The sequence below is a fragment of the Pelobates fuscus genome, chromosome 10 (genome assembly GCF_036172605.1).
Source record: "Pelobates fuscus isolate aPelFus1 chromosome 10, aPelFus1.pri, whole genome shotgun sequence".
Lineage (NCBI taxonomy): Eukaryota > Metazoa > Chordata > Amphibia > Anura > Pelobatidae > Pelobates > Pelobates fuscus.
This window is the reverse complement of record NC_086326.1, coordinates 53,131,942-53,154,826: the sequence shown is the minus strand read 5'-3', so window position 1 is coordinate 53,154,826 and position 22,885 is coordinate 53,131,942. Positions and strand designations below refer to the sequence as shown.

The 22,885-nt window shown below is 43.0% G+C and overlaps 1 protein-coding gene across 1 annotated transcript in view; it reads right to left on the bottom strand.

Annotated features, from left to right (window-relative positions):
• UROS (uroporphyrinogen III synthase) overlaps positions 1-22,885 on the bottom strand; it is a 101,422-nt gene that overhangs the window by 75,074 nt on the left and 3,463 nt on the right. Inside the window, exons 3-4 of the mRNA XM_063435077.1 lie at positions 20,382-20,465; positions 1,687-1,783 (exon numbers count right to left, since the gene is read on the bottom strand). Coding sequence (XP_063291147.1) covers positions 1,687-1,783; positions 20,382-20,465 — 181 coding nt within the window. The remainder of the gene's footprint in view (positions 1-1,686; positions 1,784-20,381; positions 20,466-22,885) is intronic.

Genomic DNA, 22,885 nt, shown 5'->3' with positions numbered 1-22,885 from the left:
GGTGGCCCTAAGTGTGTGGGCCACCCGATGGGCCCAACACGTGGGGCCCGGACGGCTTGGCCCCCCCAGAGCCGCCGGGCCTGTGACAACCTTTATGGTTGTCACCCCCTGATGGCGGCCCTGGTGCCAGCACCACCTCTGACCCTCCTCCCCATAATGTCTTACCTTAAATATTGTGATCAGTTCAGTAGACCAGAATAATAGATTAAAATAATTATGCAATAATGCTCTGGCCGTAACTAGGTAGAGGTCAGGAAAGGATAAAGGGAAGCAGTGTCTTCTGGGTGTCCTCAAATTTGTATGGTGGTGAGTCAATATGGAAAATATGAAGACAGAAAACAGAATATAGTGTAGTATATTCTATAGGTGGCAAGGTAAAAAAGGAGAAATGCCACTTACAATGTTCTGGAGCTTATGTTCACCTCCAGATATATGCACCTGGACGGTATGATCCTCGCCTGTGGATAAGTCGCTCAGTTTGGTTGCTGGTAGATGTTAGGTCAGGGTCAAGGGCCAGTTTAAGTGTCGATCTTTACAGGTATTTTCCTTCAAATTCAGGAATGACATAAAAACACTTAAACGTTTCACCCAAAGGGGCTTTTTCAAAGTGTACACTTTGAAAAAGCTCCTTTGGGTGAAACGCGTTACTGTTTTATGATCTTTGTTTTAAATAAAACTAGTTTTTTACCTTACCTGGACTTTTTTTTGCTCTCCTTATGCGAATATACCTCCTTTTATTTTGCTTTTACACCAACAAAACAAAAAACACTATTTTCTGTTTTTATTCTCATTTTATGTATTTGGTGAATATCTGTAACACTGCAAGTTGTCCTTGACCCTGTCCTACCATCTACAAGGAACCAAGATGAGCGACACATGCACAGGCTGGGATCATAACGCCCAGGTGCATATATCTGGAGTTAAACCACCGTACAAATTTGAGGACACCCGGAAGGTGCTGCTTCCCATCACAGGCTATTTATCGAAGGGTATACTGACAACTTTTACATAGCAACTTAATGGCCACTCTCGGTTAGAAAATCTCGTAAAATTGTGTTTTGTTTTTTTTACATATACAAAATCTGGTGTGTGTTAATCTTGCACAAAATCCCAAATTAGGTTCAGCTACACCTGAGTACAACAATACCCCCAATATATGTATTTGCCACTATCCTATGAAGCTACAGTGCCACAATTGTGACCTGACCATTTCAGATTGTACAGTTAGAATTTTAATAGATGGATTTGATGGGCCTGCGCCTTATTTTGCACTGCTTACGGGCAGGTGTGTCTGTGCTGTAAACGTCAAGGCTCAGTCACTTCCTGTTGTGTCAGAGTAAGTGCTAAAACTGTAAATGCATGCCATGTATTACATGCTGTAAGAAGCAAAGCAATTTCTCCTTAAAAATCACATTATTTTCCATCTTTTTATTTAATTCTACTGAAGCTTTCGTCTTAAGACTTTTGAACTTTAGACACAGAAAACAAATGCCATTGATGAACCCGCTGTAATTAAATATAGATTGGCTTTTCAAAGTTATAATTAAATCATCATGGTGTTGACATTTTAAATGGAACTTTAAGATACATTTCTTCATTAATGGGCCTTAATAAACTGTGTTAGCGCAATATTGGACAAGTCAGAATTCCCACATGAACAATTTTTAATTATATCTTTGTACCAACCTTCTTTATTATTAGGCTTTTCCAAACATAATTTGATGGCTTCTACTGCTCTTGGGCTGGTAAAAATTAGACCATCATAATTTTCAGGATGGGAAAGCTTTTGAAAAGAAAAAGGAAAAAATAGTGACAAAATGTATAATAATCTTCTGTGTGTAATTAGGTTAATTATATAAAACAAACCATAAGAATGTAAAATGCTGAAAATGTTCTCGAGTGATTGTGCATGGGGATTATAATGATATCCAACAGAAAATGTACTTGCAGAGTCTATAAAGGCTAATCTTTTAGAATACGTAGAAGAATATTTCGATATCCAATTTTAAAACACAATAAAAAGCAAATGCATCAAGGGGAATGTGGGTGTGTTAGGAATAGTTCTACATAATGAAAGGACTTCTTATATTAATTACTGAGAAGTTCAAGAAAAAATAACCTTAAGATTCTCAAACACCAGAATATGGTGTCATACAAGACATTCAGTAGAATTTATTTTAAGCATAAAATCCTAGCTATCCCATGAAATAAGGATGAATTTTAAAAATATATATATATATTTTTTTTATGTATATATTACTGTTCTGGGAAAAAAAAAATGTAATCAGGCAAACATGTAAGATATTTTTAATCATTTATTCAGACATTTTCTACAGAAATACCAGTAGTTATGATTACACTGCATGTCGTAGTCTGACCGTGACCACCTCCTGACCGCTGCTCGCACCCGTACAGCCAACTCGCGAGTGGCTCCCTTCCCATGGAATAGCCTGCCTACCCCCATCCGACTCTCCCCTAGTCTTCAATCCTTTAAGAAGTGCCTTAAAACCCATCTCTTTAGGAAAGCCTCTGGCCTCCCAGAGTAACCTCTACCTTACACACCTGTCTCTTGCTCTCTCCTATAAGGCAGCACTTTACTCATCCAGCCCTGCTTCACTCCCACCTTATTTGATTGATATTTCCTGTCCTAATGTGTTTTATACCCCACCTCCTATAGACTGTAAGCTCGTTTTAGCAGGGTCCTCTTCAACCTATCGTTCCTGTAAGTTTTCTTGTAATATTTATAGTTTAATACCCCTCTCATTATATTGTAAAGCGCTACTGAATCTGTGGGTGCTATATAAATGGCAATAATAATAATAAAAGAAGGATGTGAATCATTAGTGCCTGCCTAAAAGGAAATACATTTGATACTTTTAGGATATACTGAAGGTATAACAGTGTAAAATTAATAAAAATGCTCAGATAACCTACCATGGGTATTTATAAGGACTCTGCAGCTATGATGTGTGGCAAAAGCAGCCACTTTAAAACTATGTTTGCCTAAATATGTGTGTACCACTTTAAGAACCAAGCATATGTATGTGTAATGTGGTTCAGGTGAACTATAGCGTTCATATGCTGGCGGCATGAAAACCGCCAGCATTCATGCAATTGTTTCAAGAACAGTGAATTTCAACACTGTTCGTGAAACTGATGTAGAATTATTAAAAATCTTTATTGAACTTGTATTGAATTATTGCACTAACTCCATTTTAACTGCATACTGTGTGACAAATCCTCCATTTTGTCCTCATAACCTGACTTCTTCATTTTAAAACTACATTACATGACAGAATTTCCCAGCACATCTAACACAATGGACAAAGACTGTATTTTCTATAAAGACATGACTAACTCAGGAACTGCTGAATTTCCCCTAACTCGCAACATAGTATAAATTGAAGGCCATGAGAACACGGTAGTAATGAAATGTTCTATTCATAAGAGACCTTGCACCTGACCACAGACCTGACATCACTGACCGTGTAAAATGACGCTCAAGCCCCCCTTTCCACCGAGTAAGCCTTATGCTAGGAAAGATGGCGCTTGAGGTAGTAATGAAATGTTCTATTCATAAGAGACCTTGCACCTGACCACAGACCTGACATCACTGACCGTGTAAAATGACGCTCAAGCCCCCCTTTCCACCGAGTAAGCCTTATGCTAGGAAAGATGGCGCTTGAGCCCCCTGTCCCCACCCGTGTCCAGAACAATACCACCTATTGGTGGGTGGACACCTAGCTAACCACTTAGTTTTTGAGCCAATTAATTACATTTATAGGTGGACACTAATCCAGACACTTAACAATTAATCCAATTAATGATGTTTATTTGTTATTATCTGATATTCAATGATGACGTAAAATGCCTCTTAAAAGGGCCTGCGAGCCCGCTCTTGCTTCACTTGCCAATAAATTTCCTCGAAGTTATTTTAACCTGAACTCTGTGTGTCAGACTGAATTACTTCAGCGTATATACGCAATCTAATTTTCTTAATTTGGACAGGAACAGATAGACATTTAAACATTTTGGTTTACTGCTAAAAAGTACCATAACAACTTTGGCGCCCAACGTGGGGCTCCGGGCTATGTCTGGCCGGTGAGCCGTCCTAAGGAAGACGCTGTTGGACGGAGGAATCGGAGGGGAAGGAAAGGAGACTGATCACCTCCAGGTACACGGTAGAGACTTCTGCAGAGCCACCGGTATGTTCCGGCCCCTTTGATTGACCCGTCCACGTGTCTGTGACTGCTTCCCGGGAGGACATCAAAGACAGGTAATATCTTGCCCGGGGTCTCGTTACTCACTTGTTTACCTGCATTTAGTCTATCTGTTGCCTGGGTGTGTTTGAACTGTTTGCCTGTTTCCCCTTTTTGGGATAAAGGGGGGTGGACCTGCGGGGGTCTTGCCTGGGGTCCTCTGTTTCGCCTGTTTTCCCCTTTTTGAGATAAAGGGGGGTGGACCTGCGGGGGTTTTGCCTGGGGTTCTCTGTTTTGCCTGTTTTCCCCTTTTTGGGATAAAGGGGGGTGGACCTGCGGGGGTTTTGCCTGGGGTCCTCTGTTCGCCTGTTTGCTCACTTACCCCTTTTGGGTTAAAGGGGGGTGGACCCGCAGGATTTGCCTGGAGTCCTGTTGCCTGTTTTACTCCTTTTAGGGGCCACGTGTCTGTGGCTGTAGGGAAAAAGGGGGGTTGACCTGTGGAAGTTTTCCTGGGGGTCTTCTTTGCCTGTTTACCTCTTTTAGGAGCCTCGTGGCTGTGGCTGTATGGAAAAAGAGGCGTGTTGGATCTGTGGAGATTGTGTAGACTCATAGTTTCCTGGGGATCCTTCTGGTGTCACTTTGATAGCCTAGCTAGCCTCATTGTGCACATAACTCTGCTTGCAGAGAGGTGGTACCCTCCAGCTTTGAGCGCTGAGCTGGAGTCATTCCAATTGTTATTTGTGGTGTGTGGATTCGGGCAGGCATTGCTGTCTTCATCACCACGGGGTAGTGGGACTTATGAGTGGGTTTCATAGGGGCACTATGAGAGTGAGGATAGAGGTGGCCGCTTTCAGTGGGCTGCTGTAACGAGGGAGGCTTACGGATCTCGGACCGGTGTCAGTTGTTTTCCGTGGCCGTTGGTAGTGAGACATAAGGAAGTCGTTCTCCGAGCGGGGACACTACGGGGTTGAGGGAGGTGACTTTGGAGTAAGCACATGAGTAAAGGAAAGGAATTACTGTTGATTTTATTTGAACTGTGATGCATGCACTGTATTTCAATTGTACTGTTGTCTTGTTTGTGTAATTAGGAGTTATTCAAACTCCTGTGTCTGTCTCTAAGGATTTTTCCTTGCCTTTTCCCTTTTCTATACTTCCTATATTATTATTCTATCCACTCCTATTCCTCTTGACAGAGAAGTGATTGGTCACACACTTCTCACCTCGCTCCAATCCGTGTCTACCACCTCGGGTAGGCGGATTCAGTGACTAGTCTACGTTTTGGGAAGACGCACTTGAGGGCACTTGAGGGGGGGGACCCACCCTTCTCCTCGAGTGGCAGTCGAGCATTGTAGACGCTCTTGTTCCTTTTTCCTTTTCTATCCCTATATCTAGGACGCTGGTATAGGGGGAGGGGGAATATGGGGCAGGAATTGAGTAAGCCCGGTAGGGGCTGGCTCGCATGTGATTTAGTTGAAGACAGAGAGGGAGAGGAAATGGTTAAAGGTGTTGAAAGAATTGCTAAAGTGTGTAAAATTGCTGTGCCTTCATGTGGTAGATTACAACCAGAAAGCTGGCGTAGATTACTGACAGAGAAGAAAGGCAAGCTCACAGATAACGATTTATTAAAGACTGCTGAAGCATGGTACAGAGTAGCGAAGGCTATTCAGCAGGAAGGTTGGGTTGAGGAAGAAATAAATCACAAAGGTGTGAAATTGTTTGTGTATCATAATAATTGTGTTGCTGGGGTATTTCCTCAGCCAGCGCCCCAAAATGGCGCCCAGGGGATGGCTATTCCCAAGGTTCAGTCAGCAATAGGTGATAGCCAGCTGACTATGTTCCCCACTCCCAATCCTCCCGATGCCCATCCCATCACCTCCCCTGTCTGCCCGGTCCTGAATTCTGATGGATCTTTCTTTTCCCCTTCCCCGTCTCTAACATTCCCATCATCCTCATCCATCCCTACACTACCTTCTGTACCTAATCCTAACATTCCATCTGCCATTTCTTCTCTACACTCTCTCTCCGTTGATAACCCTACCCTCCCATCTGCATCCGCCCAGCTAACTACCCCCTCCTCCCTTGCTCCGACTCCTCCTTCTGCACCCACCCCTACCAATCCCTCTCCGTCCTCTCCTGTAACCGCCCCCACCCCGGCCCAATATCCCACCTCCTTACCAACTCCCCACCCAACTCTCCTGCCCTCCCCAGCCTGGCCATACCCTTTCCCGTATCCCATGGCCCTGCCCTATCCAAATTATCCATACCCCCTTCCCCAAGCCACTCCCCAGGTTCCGGTCATGCCCAGTCCGGCACAGTCTGCCCCGGATGTGCCCACATCCAACATGGCCGCCACTTCTTCCCTTAACCCCAATGCAGCTTCCTTTCACGCCTCCAATATGGCGGCCCCCAGTCATCCAGCACCCCTGATGCCGGTACTTCCCGGTGACTATTCATCCCGAGATTATGACCCACAAGCCACCCCTGCATCTGGGACTCCCTCCCATCCCCCAGTTCTGTCACCTCAAGCGGCCCCCTCACGAAGAAGGGCCCAGATCGTAGAAATAGAGGAGGAAGAGGATGACAGGGTATCCCAGGATTCATTGGAGGCTGCGGGAGCCTCAGCTCATCGTTCTATCGATGATCCCTTTGGACACAAGGGTCGGGGAGAACGGGCCCCTCCTAAATCTGTTGCCTTTAACCCCACTCAAGCTAGTGCTTTAATGAAATCACTCCCTGACCCAGAAAAGCAGCCTATGCCTTTTTACCGAGGGATAGTTCAAATTCAAAAGACTTACTGATAAGATCCATTCACAAATGCTGTCCGGTGCATTTGTCCAAGGTGTTAAAGATTCCATACGCAAAGGAATCATTGCTGCACCCCCTGAATATAAGGTTGTTCCTCTGGATACTTTACTCTTGGTTGCTAGAGGTCTAGAATCTGCCCAAACCCCCAGAAGGCCCAGTTCCGCTCCGCTTATGGTGTCCCGCACCACCCCTGTTCCCAAAGGCACCAAACCAGAGGATGGTTATTGTTTTAATTGCAGGGCTAAAGGACATTTTAAAAATGATTGCCCAGAACCTAAAAGAGAGCCAAGAAAGCCGTCCAGGCCAGCACCGGCCCCCAAGGCCGAGACAACGATTCCACTAGTTGAGAAATCCGATGATTAGGAAATTGGCAAGCCTGTGTCCGTAACCCCTGTCATGGCAGTGTCTACAGGGGATAAGGGGGGGCCACTTGCTACAGTGACTTTATCCATTGAGGGCCAACCAACCACATTTCTTGTTGACACAGGTGCAGCCCGAAGTGTTCTACGAGAACAAGACCTGCCAGACCCATCTTTTCTGTCAAATATTGATGTCTCTTGTGTTGGAGTGGATGGCCAGCCAAGACACAGCCCTTTAACAACTCCACTACGAGTTGGCACTAGCCTGCTTGCTCGTTTTGTGGTATCCTCCACTTGCCCAATTAACCTGTTAGGCGCTGATGTTCTCTCACGCCTGCAGGCATCTATCACCTTCACTCCGGATGGACAAGTAGAAATGTCTACACCTCTATCTGAATCAGATACCTCAGCCTTGTGCTCCATACCTCTGATGCTGCAGTTAGAAGAACCCCATGGGGAAGCAGCTGAACAGAGGTCCAATTTCCCAGAAGTATTAAAAACCCAGGTGCCTGCTCACTTATGGTCCTCAGGCCCAGAGGACATAGGTCACCTAAATGTCCCACCTGTGGTGGTAAAGCTTATTCCAGGAGCTAAATTACCAAGAAAACCACAATATCCTTTAAAACCAGCACAGGCTGCAGCTATTTCTATCCAAATCAAAGCACTCTTGGAGAAGGGTGCTCTAGTGAAATGTAAATCAGAGTGCAATACTCCATTATTTCCTGTAAAGAAGAAAACTCCAAAAGGTGAGCCAGAGAAGTACAGGATGGTTCAGGATCTCCGTGCCGTCAATGAAGCAACTGTCCTGGACACCCCTCTTGTACCAAACCCTCACACTCTGCTCTCTGGAGTCCCACCATCTGCAAAGTATTTCACAGTCATTGATTTGGCTAATGCCTTTTTCAGTGTTCCACTGGACCCATCCTGTCAATACCTGTTTGCTTTCACCCATGAAATGCAACAGTATACCTGGACTGTCATGCCCCAAGGGGCCCAAAATTCTCCAAGCCAATTTGCAAAAGCCATGTGTACCATCCTTGACCCATGGCAAGCTGAACACCCAGAAGTTGTTTTACTCCAGTATGTGGATGATTTACTGCTCTGTGGAGATGATATTCCCACTGCTGAAAAGTGTTCACTTAGTCTCCTTTGCTATTTGGCAGAACAAGGATGCAAAGCTTCACTCCTCAAGCTGCAGTTCTGTCAACCTTCAGTAATTTTCCTTGGTCATTGCCTATCTCAAGGTACCAGACATCTCACTCGGGACCGGGTGAAAGCAGTACTGGATATTCCACCTCCAAGGACTTCAAAATCTCTTCATGCCTTCTTAGGCCTCATTTCCTACTGCAGAGCATGGATTCCAGAGGCCTCTCTGCTTATGCAACCTCTTTATGATGCACTCAAGTCAGATCCATTTGGCCTGACCAATGAAGCTCTGGACAATTTCCGTACCCTAAAACGTGCTATTGCATCTGCTCCTGCATTGGGCCTACCAGACTATTCCAAACCTTTCAAATTATTTGTCTCTGAAAGACAAGGCCATGCTACAGGAGTCCTTACCCAAACTAATGATTTAAGAGGCCGCCAGAGGCCTATTGGATATTTCTCATGTCAACTGGACATTGTAGCCAGAGGGACCCCTTCCTGCCTTAGGGCTGTTTTTGCTGCAAGAGAGCTCATTGAAAGAACTGCAGACCTAGTCCTTGGCCACCCTCTCGTTGTTTTGGCCCCTCATGACATCTCTGCCATTATCAACCAAGTCCAGCTCAAGCAGGTGTCTCCTGCCAGACACCTGCGCCTACAATGCCATCTTCTTCTGCCTGACAACATTTCCATACAAAGATGTCAAGTTCTTAATCCATCCACTCTTCTTCCACTCCCTGAGGGGGGCATCTACTATGGATTTATCATGGATGAAACCTACATCTACCTTCTCTGTGGGTGCATCAAGAGAATGCATCCAGATTTAACATTTCATGAAGAAGATACACCTCTTTGTGAAGGCCCGGATTACGCCTTCTGTACCATGTGGTACAAGCCAAACATTACTCCTGAACCTTGCTATGAAGATGAGCTTTATCACTGGACAAAGGTGAAGCTCACTGCTCAAGACTTCTATTGTGACTCTGAAGGCAATAGCATGGTCCTGATCCAACTACCTCCAGAACTCAATTACCTGTACCGTCATTGGGATACTGCTATCCCACATGTCCCCGTTACCAAGTTAAAAACAAGGTCATGGAATGATCTTGGGCCCATGGCAAAATTATGGGCCACCATGGATGAATCACAGCTACAGGAAAATGGTATTGTCAAATACCCAACAACTGATCTTCTTGAAGCATGGCCACGCCATTTCCTGGAAGAGGAGTTTCAAGATCTGGTCATAGTGAATGATTATGACCCAGAAACACCTCATGACTGTTTTGAACAGATGAAGATGGAGACAGTGCACTTACCAACTGTGCATGAGAATCCATTGCCAGATCCAGATTTTACCCTGTTTGTGGACGGATCAAGGTATGCTGATGAAGAAGGAAGATACCATACAGGGTATGCCGTAACCACAACAGATGAAGTTATCAAATCATCACCTTTACCACCAGCAATGTCTGCGCAAGAAGCTGAATTACAAGCCCTGACTTCAGCATGCAAAATTGCCGAAGGAAAACGTGCCAACATCTATACAGATTCAAGATATGCTCTGGGTGTGGCACATGACTTCGGCCTCATTTGGAAGACAAGAGGATTTCTTACCACTGCCGGTACACCAGTCAAACACAGCTCTGCAATCAAGGAACTAATGGATGCCCTCCTACTCCCTGAAGAGGTGGCCGTTCTGAAAGTGAAGGCACATGGGAAGTTGGATACAGATGAAGCAAAGGGCAACCATTTGGCTGACCAGGCTGCTAAGCAAGCAGCCAGAGATTTGCAGGAAGTGGATGAAGAAGTGTCCGGACAAGAAGAAGAAGTTCCTATTTTTGCTCTGCAAACTCTTCCTACTGATTTAAGAATTCTGCGAGCGCAGCAAGCTGCAATTACCCCTGAAGAAATCCAGAAATGGAAGAATAAAGGAGCTACCCTAAAGGATGGGATATACTACAACAACTTCAGATTCTGCCTTCCAAAAAATTTATATCCAGCAGTTGTCCAATGGGCACATGGACCTGCACATTTGTCAAAAGACCTAATGGCCGCCCTTATACAAAAGTATTATGAAGCACCTGGAATCACAACATTGATCAACAGCTTCTGTAGGGCATGTGTCATTTGTGCAAAATGCAATCCAGGGAAACCAATTAAGGTGCCTTCAAAACACCTGGCAAAACCCATGTACCCATTCCAGAGAATTCAAATTGACCATATACAAATGCCCAAGAGTGGGCCTCATGAATATGCACTAGTGATAGTGGACATGTTCTCAGGCTGGCCAGAAGCCTACCCAGTGGCCAATATCACTGCAAAAACAACCGCAAGACGCCTACTTACAGACATTGTATGTAGATTTGGACTTCCAGAAGTCATTGAAAGTGATCAGGGCCCAGCTTTTACAGCAACAGTGACTAAAGAAATTTGGACTGCTCTGGGGGTGACCCTAGCCTTTCACACCCCTTACCACCCACAAAGTAGTGGTAAAGTGGAGCGCATGAATGGCACTCTAAAAGCCAGAATGTTAAAAATGTCACAAGAAACAAAAATGCCCTGGCCAGAAAGCCTGTCAATAGCTTTATTTAGCGTTAGGCACACACCTAGAGGGAAGCACTCATTATCCCCATATGAGATTCTATTTGGGACAGCACCCAGACTAGGTTGTTATTATCTGCAGCAGTTACAGCTCCAATCAGATGTTTTAGTAGACTATGTAACTGAACTTGCAAGTGCCTTAAACAAAATACATGCCCAAGTTTTCTCTTCAATTCCAGATCCCGATTTGGATACAGGTACCCACAGCCTGCTTCCCGGAGATTGGGTTCTGGTTAAGAAATTTGTGCGGAAAAATACCCTGGAACCAAGATTTGACGGTCCATTCCAAGTTCTCCTGATCACCGCAACCTCCGTCAAAGTGGCCGGCAGGCCAAATTGGATCCACGCTTCCCACTGCAAGAAGTCTCCTGCCCCAGAGGAAGCAGATACCGCACAAACATGTTCCTCTGGTACATAATCTCCTTAATCAGTTCAATTAAGGCCCAACAGGTAGCCATTACTAAGGACGTTAGTGGGTACACCTTCTGGTATAATTCATCATGTACCCATGTGGCTACCTATACCTTTGATTATTGTGATATTGTAGAATGCCCGTTCCCTACATCACAAATTCAGAATATCTATAGAGATATCCCTCATTCAAAAGACCCATATGTTTGTGTAGTGGACAAACAATGGGGGCACAATTGTGACCATTGGGGGGCGGCGGGATGGAATGCCGGGCCTGCCTGGGGTTACAAACCAAAAAGTGCCTTATCTAAAGTAGATGATCATGGTAGATCCCTTCTCCAAAGAATGACTTTGAGAAAGCCTGGGGGGGTACACCAATGAAATTAATTCTCAATATTGAGCATCCAAGTCCAACAGATGCAGACCAATATGTAATGGGAATGTATTGGAAAAAGGGTTCCTATAACAAGTTAGGGCATTTCTACCTCAAAGATATGTGCAACTCTTCTGAGTGGCAAGGGGCCATCCATATGGTCCCCAATCCATTAAAACCACACATCCAGACCTTTCAAGATATGATGGCCATTGCTAACCCCACCTTTGAAGATACCATGGCCGCCGAAACAGGTTTTAATGATGTTAATCTATGGTTAGAATGGATGAAATATAATGCTAATAAGCATAATAAGACCGCATGCTATGTGTGTGGCGGTGCCCGGCCCCATCTGGGCACTGTGCCTTTAACCCTGCCAGTAGATATAGAAGAATGTGTTTTGAGCCTTTTTGCCTATCACTACGATTTCAACAGGTCCATATGTAAAGCATGGACAAAAGAGTATCCTCTCCTAACCAAGGATGTCAAACCCCCAGATGGTATTACAGTATATAAAGGTAATTACACTTGTTATGCTAACTATGATGGAATTGGTAAATTCTTGGGTAACTTCTCTAAAGGGTATTGCGCTACCTACATAAATGTCTCCATGAACTTGTTGCAGTTTCATACTAGATCATTAGGGGATATTTACTGGTTGTGTGGGGATTTACAGCTAAGATCCAGAATGGACAAAGAATGGTGGGGGGAGTGTACTTTGGCTAAAGCCATCATGCCCATACACATTATCTCTGACACACACCTCAACACCTGAGTCCAGTCACACTAAGGTTAAGCGCGAAGCCCCAGTGAAAGGAAGTTTTGATCCTCATGTTTATATTGATGCCATTGGGGTGCCTAGGGGGGTGCCCAATGAATTTAAAGCAAGAGATGAAGTTGCTGCAGGATTTGAATCACTTTTTGCCATAGTTACCACAAACAAGAATTTAAATTGGATAAATTATATATATTATAACCAACAGCGCTTTGTTAATTATACCAGAGATGCCCTCCAGGGATTGGCCGAACAGTTGCAGGCCACATCCCAAATGGCCTTCCAGAAAAGAATGGCCTTAGATATGATTCTAGCTGAAAAAGGAGGAGTATGTAAAATTTTGCCCGACACCATGACATGTTGTACCTACATCCCAGAAAACACAGGCCCTAATGGTAAAGTTACATTAGCCATAGAAAAATTAAATGAACTTTCTGAAGAGTTAAAAAGGAATTCTGGGATAAAAGATCCCTGGGAAAGATGGTTTGGTTGGATGACAGTATGGCAAAAGGCTTTAATGCATATTGGTATGGCAATACTAATTTTTCTTTTTATCTTTGCTCTTCTCTTTTGTTGTGTCCTCCCTTGTCTGAGAAAATCCCTCATGAAGACTGTTGACCAAGCGGCACCCACTTTCACACATCTCGAAGTTGATGACCAAGATTTCCAAGATCTCAACTCACCCTGTTTACCGCTGCAAACTATCCCTTTTGTTGATAAAGTGCGAGAATTCTAGGAAGGGACCAGCCTAGGGACAGCATCTGTCAGTGAATGGTAAAGACCCCGTGTGGAGAAGTGGTGGGCAAGCCACCATGGGCCACCCATGGGAGTGAAGTGTTCGAGAGCCATACTGACGATGAGTTAGCCTATTAGGGTCAGATCTAGGGACAGACTTGCACTTTGCATTAACACCTAGCTAGCGGCCACGGGGTTTCTGTGCCTTTGGGTTAACACGTCTTCTGGTACTAACAAATAAAGTTTTATCTCTTAGAATCTAACATTTCATAGGGGGGACTGATGTAGAATTATTAAAAATCTTTATTGAACTTGTATTGAATTATTGCACTAACTCCATTTTAACTGCATACTGTGTGACAAATCCTCCATTTTGTCCTCATAACCTGACTTCTTCATTTTAAAACTACATTACATGACAGAATTTCCCAGCACATCTAACACAATGGACAAAGACTGTATTTTCTATAAAGACATGACTAACTCAGGAACTGCTGAATTTCCCCTAACTCGCAACATAGTATAAATTGAAGGCCATGAGAACACGGTAGTAATGAAATGTTCTATTCATAAGAGACCTTGCACCTGACCACAGACCTGACATCACTGACCGTGTAAAATGACGCTCAAGCCCCCCTTTCCACCGAGTAAGCCTTATGCTAGGAAAGATGGCGCTTGAGCCCCCTGTCCCCACCCGTGTCCAGAACAATACCACCTATTGGTGGGTGGACACCTAGCTAACCACTTAGTTTTTGAGCCAATTAATTACATTTATAGGTGGACACTAATCCAGACACTTAACAATTAATCCAATTAATGATGTTTATTTGTTATTATCTGATATTCAATGATGACGTAAAATGCCTCTTAAAAGGGCCTGCGAGCCCGCTCTTGCTTCACTTGCCAATAAATTTCCTCGAAGTTATTTTAACCTGAACTCTGTGTGTCAGACTGAATTACTTCAGCGTATATACGCAATCTAATTTTCTTAATTTGGACAGGAACAGATAGACATTTAAACATTTTGGTTTACTGCTAAAAAGTACCATAACAAAACGAACAAACTACCGAAGGGAGACCACACACAGGAGGTTGTGTGGCTCCCATTAAGGATTGCAACATTGTTGCAATTGGTAATTAAGAGGATTCAGGGTGGCAGTCGTTCGGCTACCGACCACGCGGCGGTCGGCCAACTTGGATCCTTCGTTCTTTCCCAGCGGTATTTGGTCGTCGAGCGCCTGCAACTAAAATCGGCTACTCGGCGGCACGAATACCGCTGGACTTCCAAGCCGTTCGGGAGCCCCGGTCCTTCGGTAATGTGTTTCCCTAAGGTCAATCGGTAGTTTGAATGTAACTTAGAAATAATGTGTGTTTCGTGCGGCGTTCGGTTGTTTAAGCTGGGATCTGAGCGGTACTTTCACGAAATGTGCGCTCAGACCCCAGCTATCTACCGAACGTCCATTCGTTTAAATCTAACGAATATTATAAAAGTTATGTATTTTCATGTAGAATATTGGTTCTGCTGTACGGAGGGATAATCCACTTAAGTGTATATTCTAGTGGGAGTATCCCTCTCGTACAGCAGTGCATGATGGGAGAAATGTCCAGGTTGTTCAGTTCCCCATGTAGTCCCCTACTGTACAACCCCTGTAATGTCAGTAGGGAAACCCCTTGCATGGGGTATCCCATAAATACTGTGACCTGTGATTAAAAGCTCAGTTGACTCCCAGCCTATGTGTCGTCTAGTTCTTGGGAAGGAAGGATTCTTATAACGCTACCGGGATTACTGTCTGCTGTATTGATTTGCCTGGATTATTCTATGTTGTTCCTGTTACCCAGTGGAGATACTGTGGATTATACTACCTTTCCGCTACAATGTGCAAGGTCGTTTTTGAAAAAGCAGTTATAAGTGTATAGAGGAATAGACATGTTAGCTAAAGTGGTTATGGTGCATGCAGTGCGCCTTTAACAGCCTAAGGGTTTATTTACTAATCATGAATTTGTAGTGAATTAAAAAAGGACAATCTATTTATTTAGTGAATTACCAGTTTTTATACATTTGTTATCCTCTAAAAGTAGAGAGACAATGTTTCTAGTTTATTTGTATTAAGCTTTAGTGTGTTTGCGCGCTGTTTTTGTGTTCATCTAGAGTTTTTCCTTCTCTCAATGTATCTGAGCTTAGATCTCCCTAACATCCCTCAAGACGCCAGCACCTTAAAGATGATGGATAATGGGGTATATAGTTCTGCTGAGTGCCTGCCAATCTGAGTTCATACAGCGTTCAAGGAAGCAGTAATATTGAGATGTGGGCTATGGGTACTGCTGAGATACAATGCTGTTTCAATCTATTGATTTATACAGAGAATAAATAGAGCAAGGCCTGCTTCTATGCCCTTGACAAGCTTTTTTTAAATGCAAGTCTGAACAGTCTGAACAACCTTAAAAGGACCACTATAGGCACCCAGACCACTTCAGCTTAATGAAGTGGTCTGGGTGCCAGGTCCCTCTAGGATTAACCCTTTCTGCTGTAAACATAGCAGTTTCAGTGAAACTGCTATGTTTACATATGGGTTAATCCAGCCTCTAGTGACTGTCTCATTGACAGCCGCTAGAGGCGCTTCCGCGCTTCATTTTCACAGTGAGAAGACACCAGCGTCCATAGGAAAGCATTGAGAATGCTTTCCTATGAGACTGGCTGAATGCGCGCGCGGCTTTTGCAGCGCATGCGCATTCAGCCGATGATGGCAGAAGGAGGAGATTCCCCAGCGCCGAGGGAGCCCGGCGCTGGAAAAAGGCAAGATTTTAACCTCTTCCTCACCCTAGAGCCCGGCGGGAGGGTGGCCCTGAGGGTAGGGGCACCCTCAGGGCACTATAGTGCCAGGAAAACTATAGTGGTCCTTTAATGCTGTGCGTAATATGTTTATGGACATTAAACTATATTTTTGTCTAGCCATTAGTGAGGAAAGCATTCCTCTGCCAACACTCAATTGTGTCTACATTGAGAGCAACACACCAGCCAAAATGTACAATCTGCCATCACTTAGAGTTCTATGTACCCTAAAGGAACAGATACTCCATGTCCTGGTGTACCACTTAATAATGACTTAATTATAGCTTGGAAAAAAATAGCCCGACTTTGCTTTATATGAATTTCGATATTGGGTTTTGAAATAGCAAATTACATTGAGAATAAAGTGAATAAAATGCTTCTTTGCAAAATACCTTTAGAATATCCAAACTAAACATCACAGTTAAGTGAATTCTTGACATTTGGGATTCATTATAAATAAACCAATTTACAAATGGAAAGAAAACTTGGAATCTGCACATAGAAACATCCCAGATTAGACAATATCCCTGCTCATAATGCTTACAGTAAAAGGTAGAAGGAACTTCCATACAACACTAGATTTTACAATTACCATGTGAATAACAAAAATAAATTTCCCATGTATGTATTTTGTTTATCTTGCAGCAGAAGCCGAAAAGTAAATCTAAATACATAAAACACAAAACAACATATAGTGTAATCTGGTAGGCAGTCGTCAAGGTATGGAGCAACACATAGAAGAAAAAAAAAAACATAGTGCAAGCCTCCTGTTTTTCACTCACATTATATAATGTTTCAATCTGCTTGCTTGGCCCTTTCAGTGTAGTAAAAGATTTGGCTTATGATCTCATTAAACTCAGCAACGCATGGAAATTAAGAAGCCAAACTGTATACTGTACTGTAACCGCTTCTAACACGACGTAAAATATAATGAAAAAAACTAATACACAAATTTGAATCCACAGGTACAGGGACACATAAGTGAGAAGATGCAAAGAAAACGCAGGCAGGAAAAATCTTCTTCTTACTCCTGATGCATTCTGTTTGGAGTTTTTCAAAGGAATAATTGATGTAGCTGCTGAGTGCAATAAGGTTGTAAAATAAAATTTTTACTAGATTGTGAGAACCAAGCAAGCATTAAATCCTTCTTACATGGCTTTTCATTAAAGTGAGAATTCAAAGTGAATCTCAAGTTTAAGGTCAAAATAACTAAAGTGTGAAAATTCCCCCTGTCAGCTATGCTTTCAGATCAGTTACTTTTGCCTTAAATGTGAAATTCACTTTGAATTCTCACATCAGTAAATAACCATGTTCAAGTGAGTTAAGAATTATGGCAGGGGGGGTTTGGCAAACACCTAAAACATTCACACTAGATATTGTTTTCTTTCTTTTTTTCTTTTTTCCGTTTCTTGCTTGATGGGCATAGAGAAGGAGCACACATACCTTAAATATCAACCCAAGTCTTTAAAGTGTAATCTGTGTTTTTTTTGCATATCCCGATAGCCTTAGCATATCATGCAAATTAATTTAACTTCCATGGTACCAAAAGAAATGTGCTTGTATGACGCACATTAGAGCATCATCGGGTGATTAAATCACCCTGGATGTGCTACCAAAGTAATTATGGGTATTCATTTAAAGCAGGGGTCCTCAAACTTTTTAAACGGGGCCAGTTAACGGTCCCTCAGACACGGCTGGGGGCCGGACTATAGTTTTACATTTATTTATTTTTAACAAATTCCTATATATAGTGAAACAGACACATAGACATATACAGACACACATACTAACATACTCACAGACACAAACACGCATAAGGACATACATACATAGACAGACAGATACATAGTGACATACATAGACAGGCATACATACACATACATACTGACATACATACAGACACACACACACACTGAAATACATACAAACACATACTGACATACATACATACCCTGAGAGGGTAGTGGATGCATGGAATAGCCTTCCAGCTGAAGTGGTAGAGGTTAACACAGTAAAGAAGTTTAAGCATGCGTGGGATAGGCATAAGGCTATCCTAACTATAAGATAAGGCCAGGGACTAATGAAAGTATTTAGAAAACTGGGCAGACTAGATGGGCCGAATGGTTCTTATCTGCCGTCACATTCTATGTTTCTATGTTTCTATGCAAACACATACGCACACTGACATACATACAGATAGACAGACACATACACAGACAGATACATACTGACAAATACATACACACAGACATACATACTGAAATACATACAAACACACACACATATACATATACACAGACATACAGATAGACACATACTGACATACATAATACATACACAGACAGACATACAAACACATACGGACATGCATACATACAGACACACACACACATACTGACATGCATACATACACACAGACATACATACTGACATACTGAAATAAATGCATACAAACACATACTGACATACATACAGACACACATACATACTGAAATACATACACACATACTGACATACATACACAGAGACAGACAGATACATACTGACATACATACATTGTAATGCTTACATGAATTTAAATGGAAAACAACTGCAGATCTCTTAGGATTTAGATTGATGACTAGGATATTAGAGAATAACACAGGTACTGTATCTTTAATTAAGTGGATGTTTGTTAAACGGAGTAAGCAGCTTCTGGTATACATGCAGTATAGCAGATAGGGGTTTGCCAGTCCATGGAAACGGAGCAAAATAAGAAATGAAAGTTGCAGCAGGAATGATTAGTTTTGGAGTTAGAGGTAAGCAGGCTTGAGAGCAGGCAGTCTCCTATTACGGATTCAAATATGACTTGGCTTTCAATGGTGGAAGTCCAGGTTTCCCTAAGTTCTCCTCCGGGGAGGGAAGAGGTTAAGCAGGAAGAAGAAGATCCAGTTACAAGCTGCGGTCGAGGTGAGGAGAAGGTGGGTCAAATAGTTTTCCAGTCCGGGTTCGGTGCACAAAAAGGTTAGAGGAATCTTGCTAGCCGGTTTGATTTCGCGGTAACGCTTTTCAATAATCCAGCGTCTTGAATCTGGCGCGGTCTCATTATGTAGCGTGGGGAGACCGCGTCAGAGAAGGGGGTGTGGCTAAGCTCCGTCAACCCGGAAGAGACAATGTAACGGCAATACCGGCAGTTAAGACATGACATAAATACTGACATACTGAAATACATACATACACATACATGCATACAAACACATACAGGCATATATACTAAAATACATACAGGCATTCATACATAAATACACATAATGACATATATACACTCATACATACAGACACAGACAGATACATACTGACATACACACACACACATATTTATGGACATACTGAAATAAATACATACTGAAATACATAAACTGACATACATACACACAGCTACATTTTCAAGCTTTTTTTGCAGGAGGATGGCTGTGGCTGATGGGAGTCGGCGTGGCTCTCCCGTCCTCGTCTGTCTTTCTTCCCTCTCGCGCGGAGGGAGCTGGGAGGAAGTGACGGTCACTTCCTCCCAGCAATACTTTGTGGCTGCACATTTTTAAAAGGGCCTGGTCGTGCTATTGCACGGCCGCAGCGCTGACCAGGCCCCTGAATAAATATGGCCCATCGGGTGGCCCGCGGGTCGTAGTTTGAGGATCCCTGATTTAGAGGAATACTCTAGGCACCTAACAACTTTATCAAAATGAAGTTGTTATGGTGCCAGAACATCCCTAGCGCTTTGTAACCTGAAGGGGTTAAGCCGCTCTCGAATGGTTTAACCCCAAAGTTTGACAGCAGGCTTCTTCAAATGAGTTTCAGGAAACGCAGAGTGCCGCCGCTGATTGGCTAGAGCTGTCAGCTGAAGTTCTAAGTCAAATCAATTGCACCCCATTTATAAAATCAGACACTGGAAATAACCTTTGTGGTTAAACCGTTCAAGAACAGTTTAACCCCTTTCAGGTAAATAAGCGCCAAGGACCTCCGGGCACCTTAACAACTTAATTGTGATTCAATTGTTATGGTGCCCGGAGTGTTCCTTTAACACTGCTGTATTAATCACCCCATGTTTTTCAACACCCCATTACAATACAGCAAGACAACAACAGTGGGTCTGTGATTTAATAAGGTAAAATACCTTGTCAAAGAAATCCTCGAGGGATACAAATGTAAAGGATAACACTGGGATAAGCGTTGCTTGTACTCCATGTGTTGACAATTCCTAAAGAGTAAAGACAATAATATTAAAAGCACAAAAACAAAACAGTTGATGAGCTTGATTTTTGCATATACACATACAGATGTCTAGAAGGGTGTAAATAAATACAACACAGCAACTATCTGGTGACCTTATTAAAATGTAGCGAAACAAAACAACCCATGGTATCACTGTTCTTTAAGCACTATAACTATTTATATATTGTGGTGTGAGGAAGTCTCTTATCCCTGTCTCCCTGCACATTGTGTCCTATACATGAAACAATTTGAAAAGTCATTGCATAAATACCGTACATCTGTCTTGTGTCTACATGTTGTGCATGCTGGCGTTGGATGACAATTTTGCACAGAATTGATATTAGCCAGGCCAGAATTCTTGTTCCTAGCTGGCGAATGATGCCCAATGACACCGCCAGAGGTGTACTTATACCTTCAGAGGGGCTTTTCTCTGTATAGTATGTGCAAAGTTTCACAGCGAAAGACTGTACATACAGACTCCAGGTACCATGACCACTTCAAATCATTGAGGTGCTCATGGTGCATGCAGAAATACTTTAATACAATATTTTTAGCTAATTGTCCCATATTTGTATGTTTTCACAGGGATCTCCATGTTGCTTCTATTTCCTGGAAGGTGCATTCGTACCTTTTTCACTTTAGGTCATTGTACATGCTATGCTGGTGCTGTAGTGTGCATGTGCTTACACACAGCCTTGTATTAAAGCCACAAATCAGGATCTAATTGGAAAACGGACAATAGAGTTGCTATCACGTAAGGGGTTGTTTGTTGACATTTAATAAAATTATTATAGATTCTCACAAAATATTACAGTGATATTTTTTTGATACAGTCTTGATCCATGGAATGAACCTTCATTAACATATACCGTATTTATTCGAGTATAACGCGCACACGTGTATAACGCGCACCCCTAATTTTCGATTAAAAATCGGTATAAAATTTTGTACCGATTTTTAATCGAAAATTACCGGTAGGGGTGCTCGTTATACTCGAATAAATATTAGCCCAGCAGAAGAGGGAGAGAGTGGGTGCTCCGATAATACCTCCCAGGACCGCCGGGCTCATTACAAGCCCGGCGGTCCTGGGGGGGCGGGCAGCAAGCGTTTACTCACCTCCCAGCAGCTCCTCCAGCTCCCCAGTGTAAATCTCGCTGAGACCCGCGGCCGTCAGAGCTTGTAATGAGCCCGGCGGTCCTGGGAGGTATTATCGGAGCACCCACTCCCTCCCTCTTCTGCTGGGCTAATATTTATTCGAGTATAACGCGCACCCCTAATTTTCGATTAAAAATCTGTACAAAATTTTGCGCGTTATACTCGAATAAATACGGTAATAATGACTGGTAACATGGTTTTATTCAGAGAGCGATTTTTCACTGTCAAATAAAAGTAAAACCGTTTGATAAAGATTAACTCTTCGAACACAGTATTTGCTGCCACTGTTCAAGCCTTGTTTTCTTCTAAAACTAAACATTAAAGTAAAAAGCCCTACTGGCTGTCTCCTCACTGTTACATGGTAACGGCAAACAGGATACGTACATTGCCAGTGGCAACGATAAGACAAGTGCTCACTACACCAACTGCAAACGAAAGGCCTGAAACTCAAACACATAGTCATGTGTACCTTCTCAATGCCGGGTCTCTCAGCAACTGACAATAATTCATAAACACAGAATCTTTATGAAAAACAGCAATGAAATTTCATTGAACCTGCAATGTAATTACAAGAAAAACACAAGACAAAATGGAGACTTCTTGGTCTTTTGGCATAATGTGGCATGAGGGGAGATTCTGTTTCACCAATAGCTGTCATTTCTAATGTCTGATGGAAACAGACATCTTCTCGCACATGATCATCAAAGGAGGATCCTGACATCCTGTGGGATTTTCTATAGAGCCTCCATTTTGTACATCTATAGAAAATCCCAGAAAGTTCATTGATGTAGCCCCTGGAACTTTAAGCCACCAGGAACTGTAGCTGGAGAAAATAAAATGTGGTGCCATCTAGGGCAGTGGTTTAGGAAAATATATCTGCCTTCACCCTGTTTCCAAGGTGCCATCATGGATGCAAAAATGAAAAGGCCCTTCACATGGCAAGGCTGCCTTAAGACAGGAAGAGAGAAATATTTTCTGCTGCTACTAAAATTACTTAAATTCATCTTTTTAACCAAGCAGTGCATCATGGCAGTAGCGTACCAAGTGCGAACTGTCCATCCTGGGTGACAGGCGGTATGGGGAAACACACAGCACCCCTATCCTAACAGTCACTAATCCTACACAAAGGGACGAGTGGATGTGGACACACAAAAGCTTAAAATTGGGGTTTGCCAACATGCATATGCACCCTGGGTGCCAAGTGACCTAGGTATGTACGGTATCTGCATTGTGGGTAACTGAAAGGCAGCA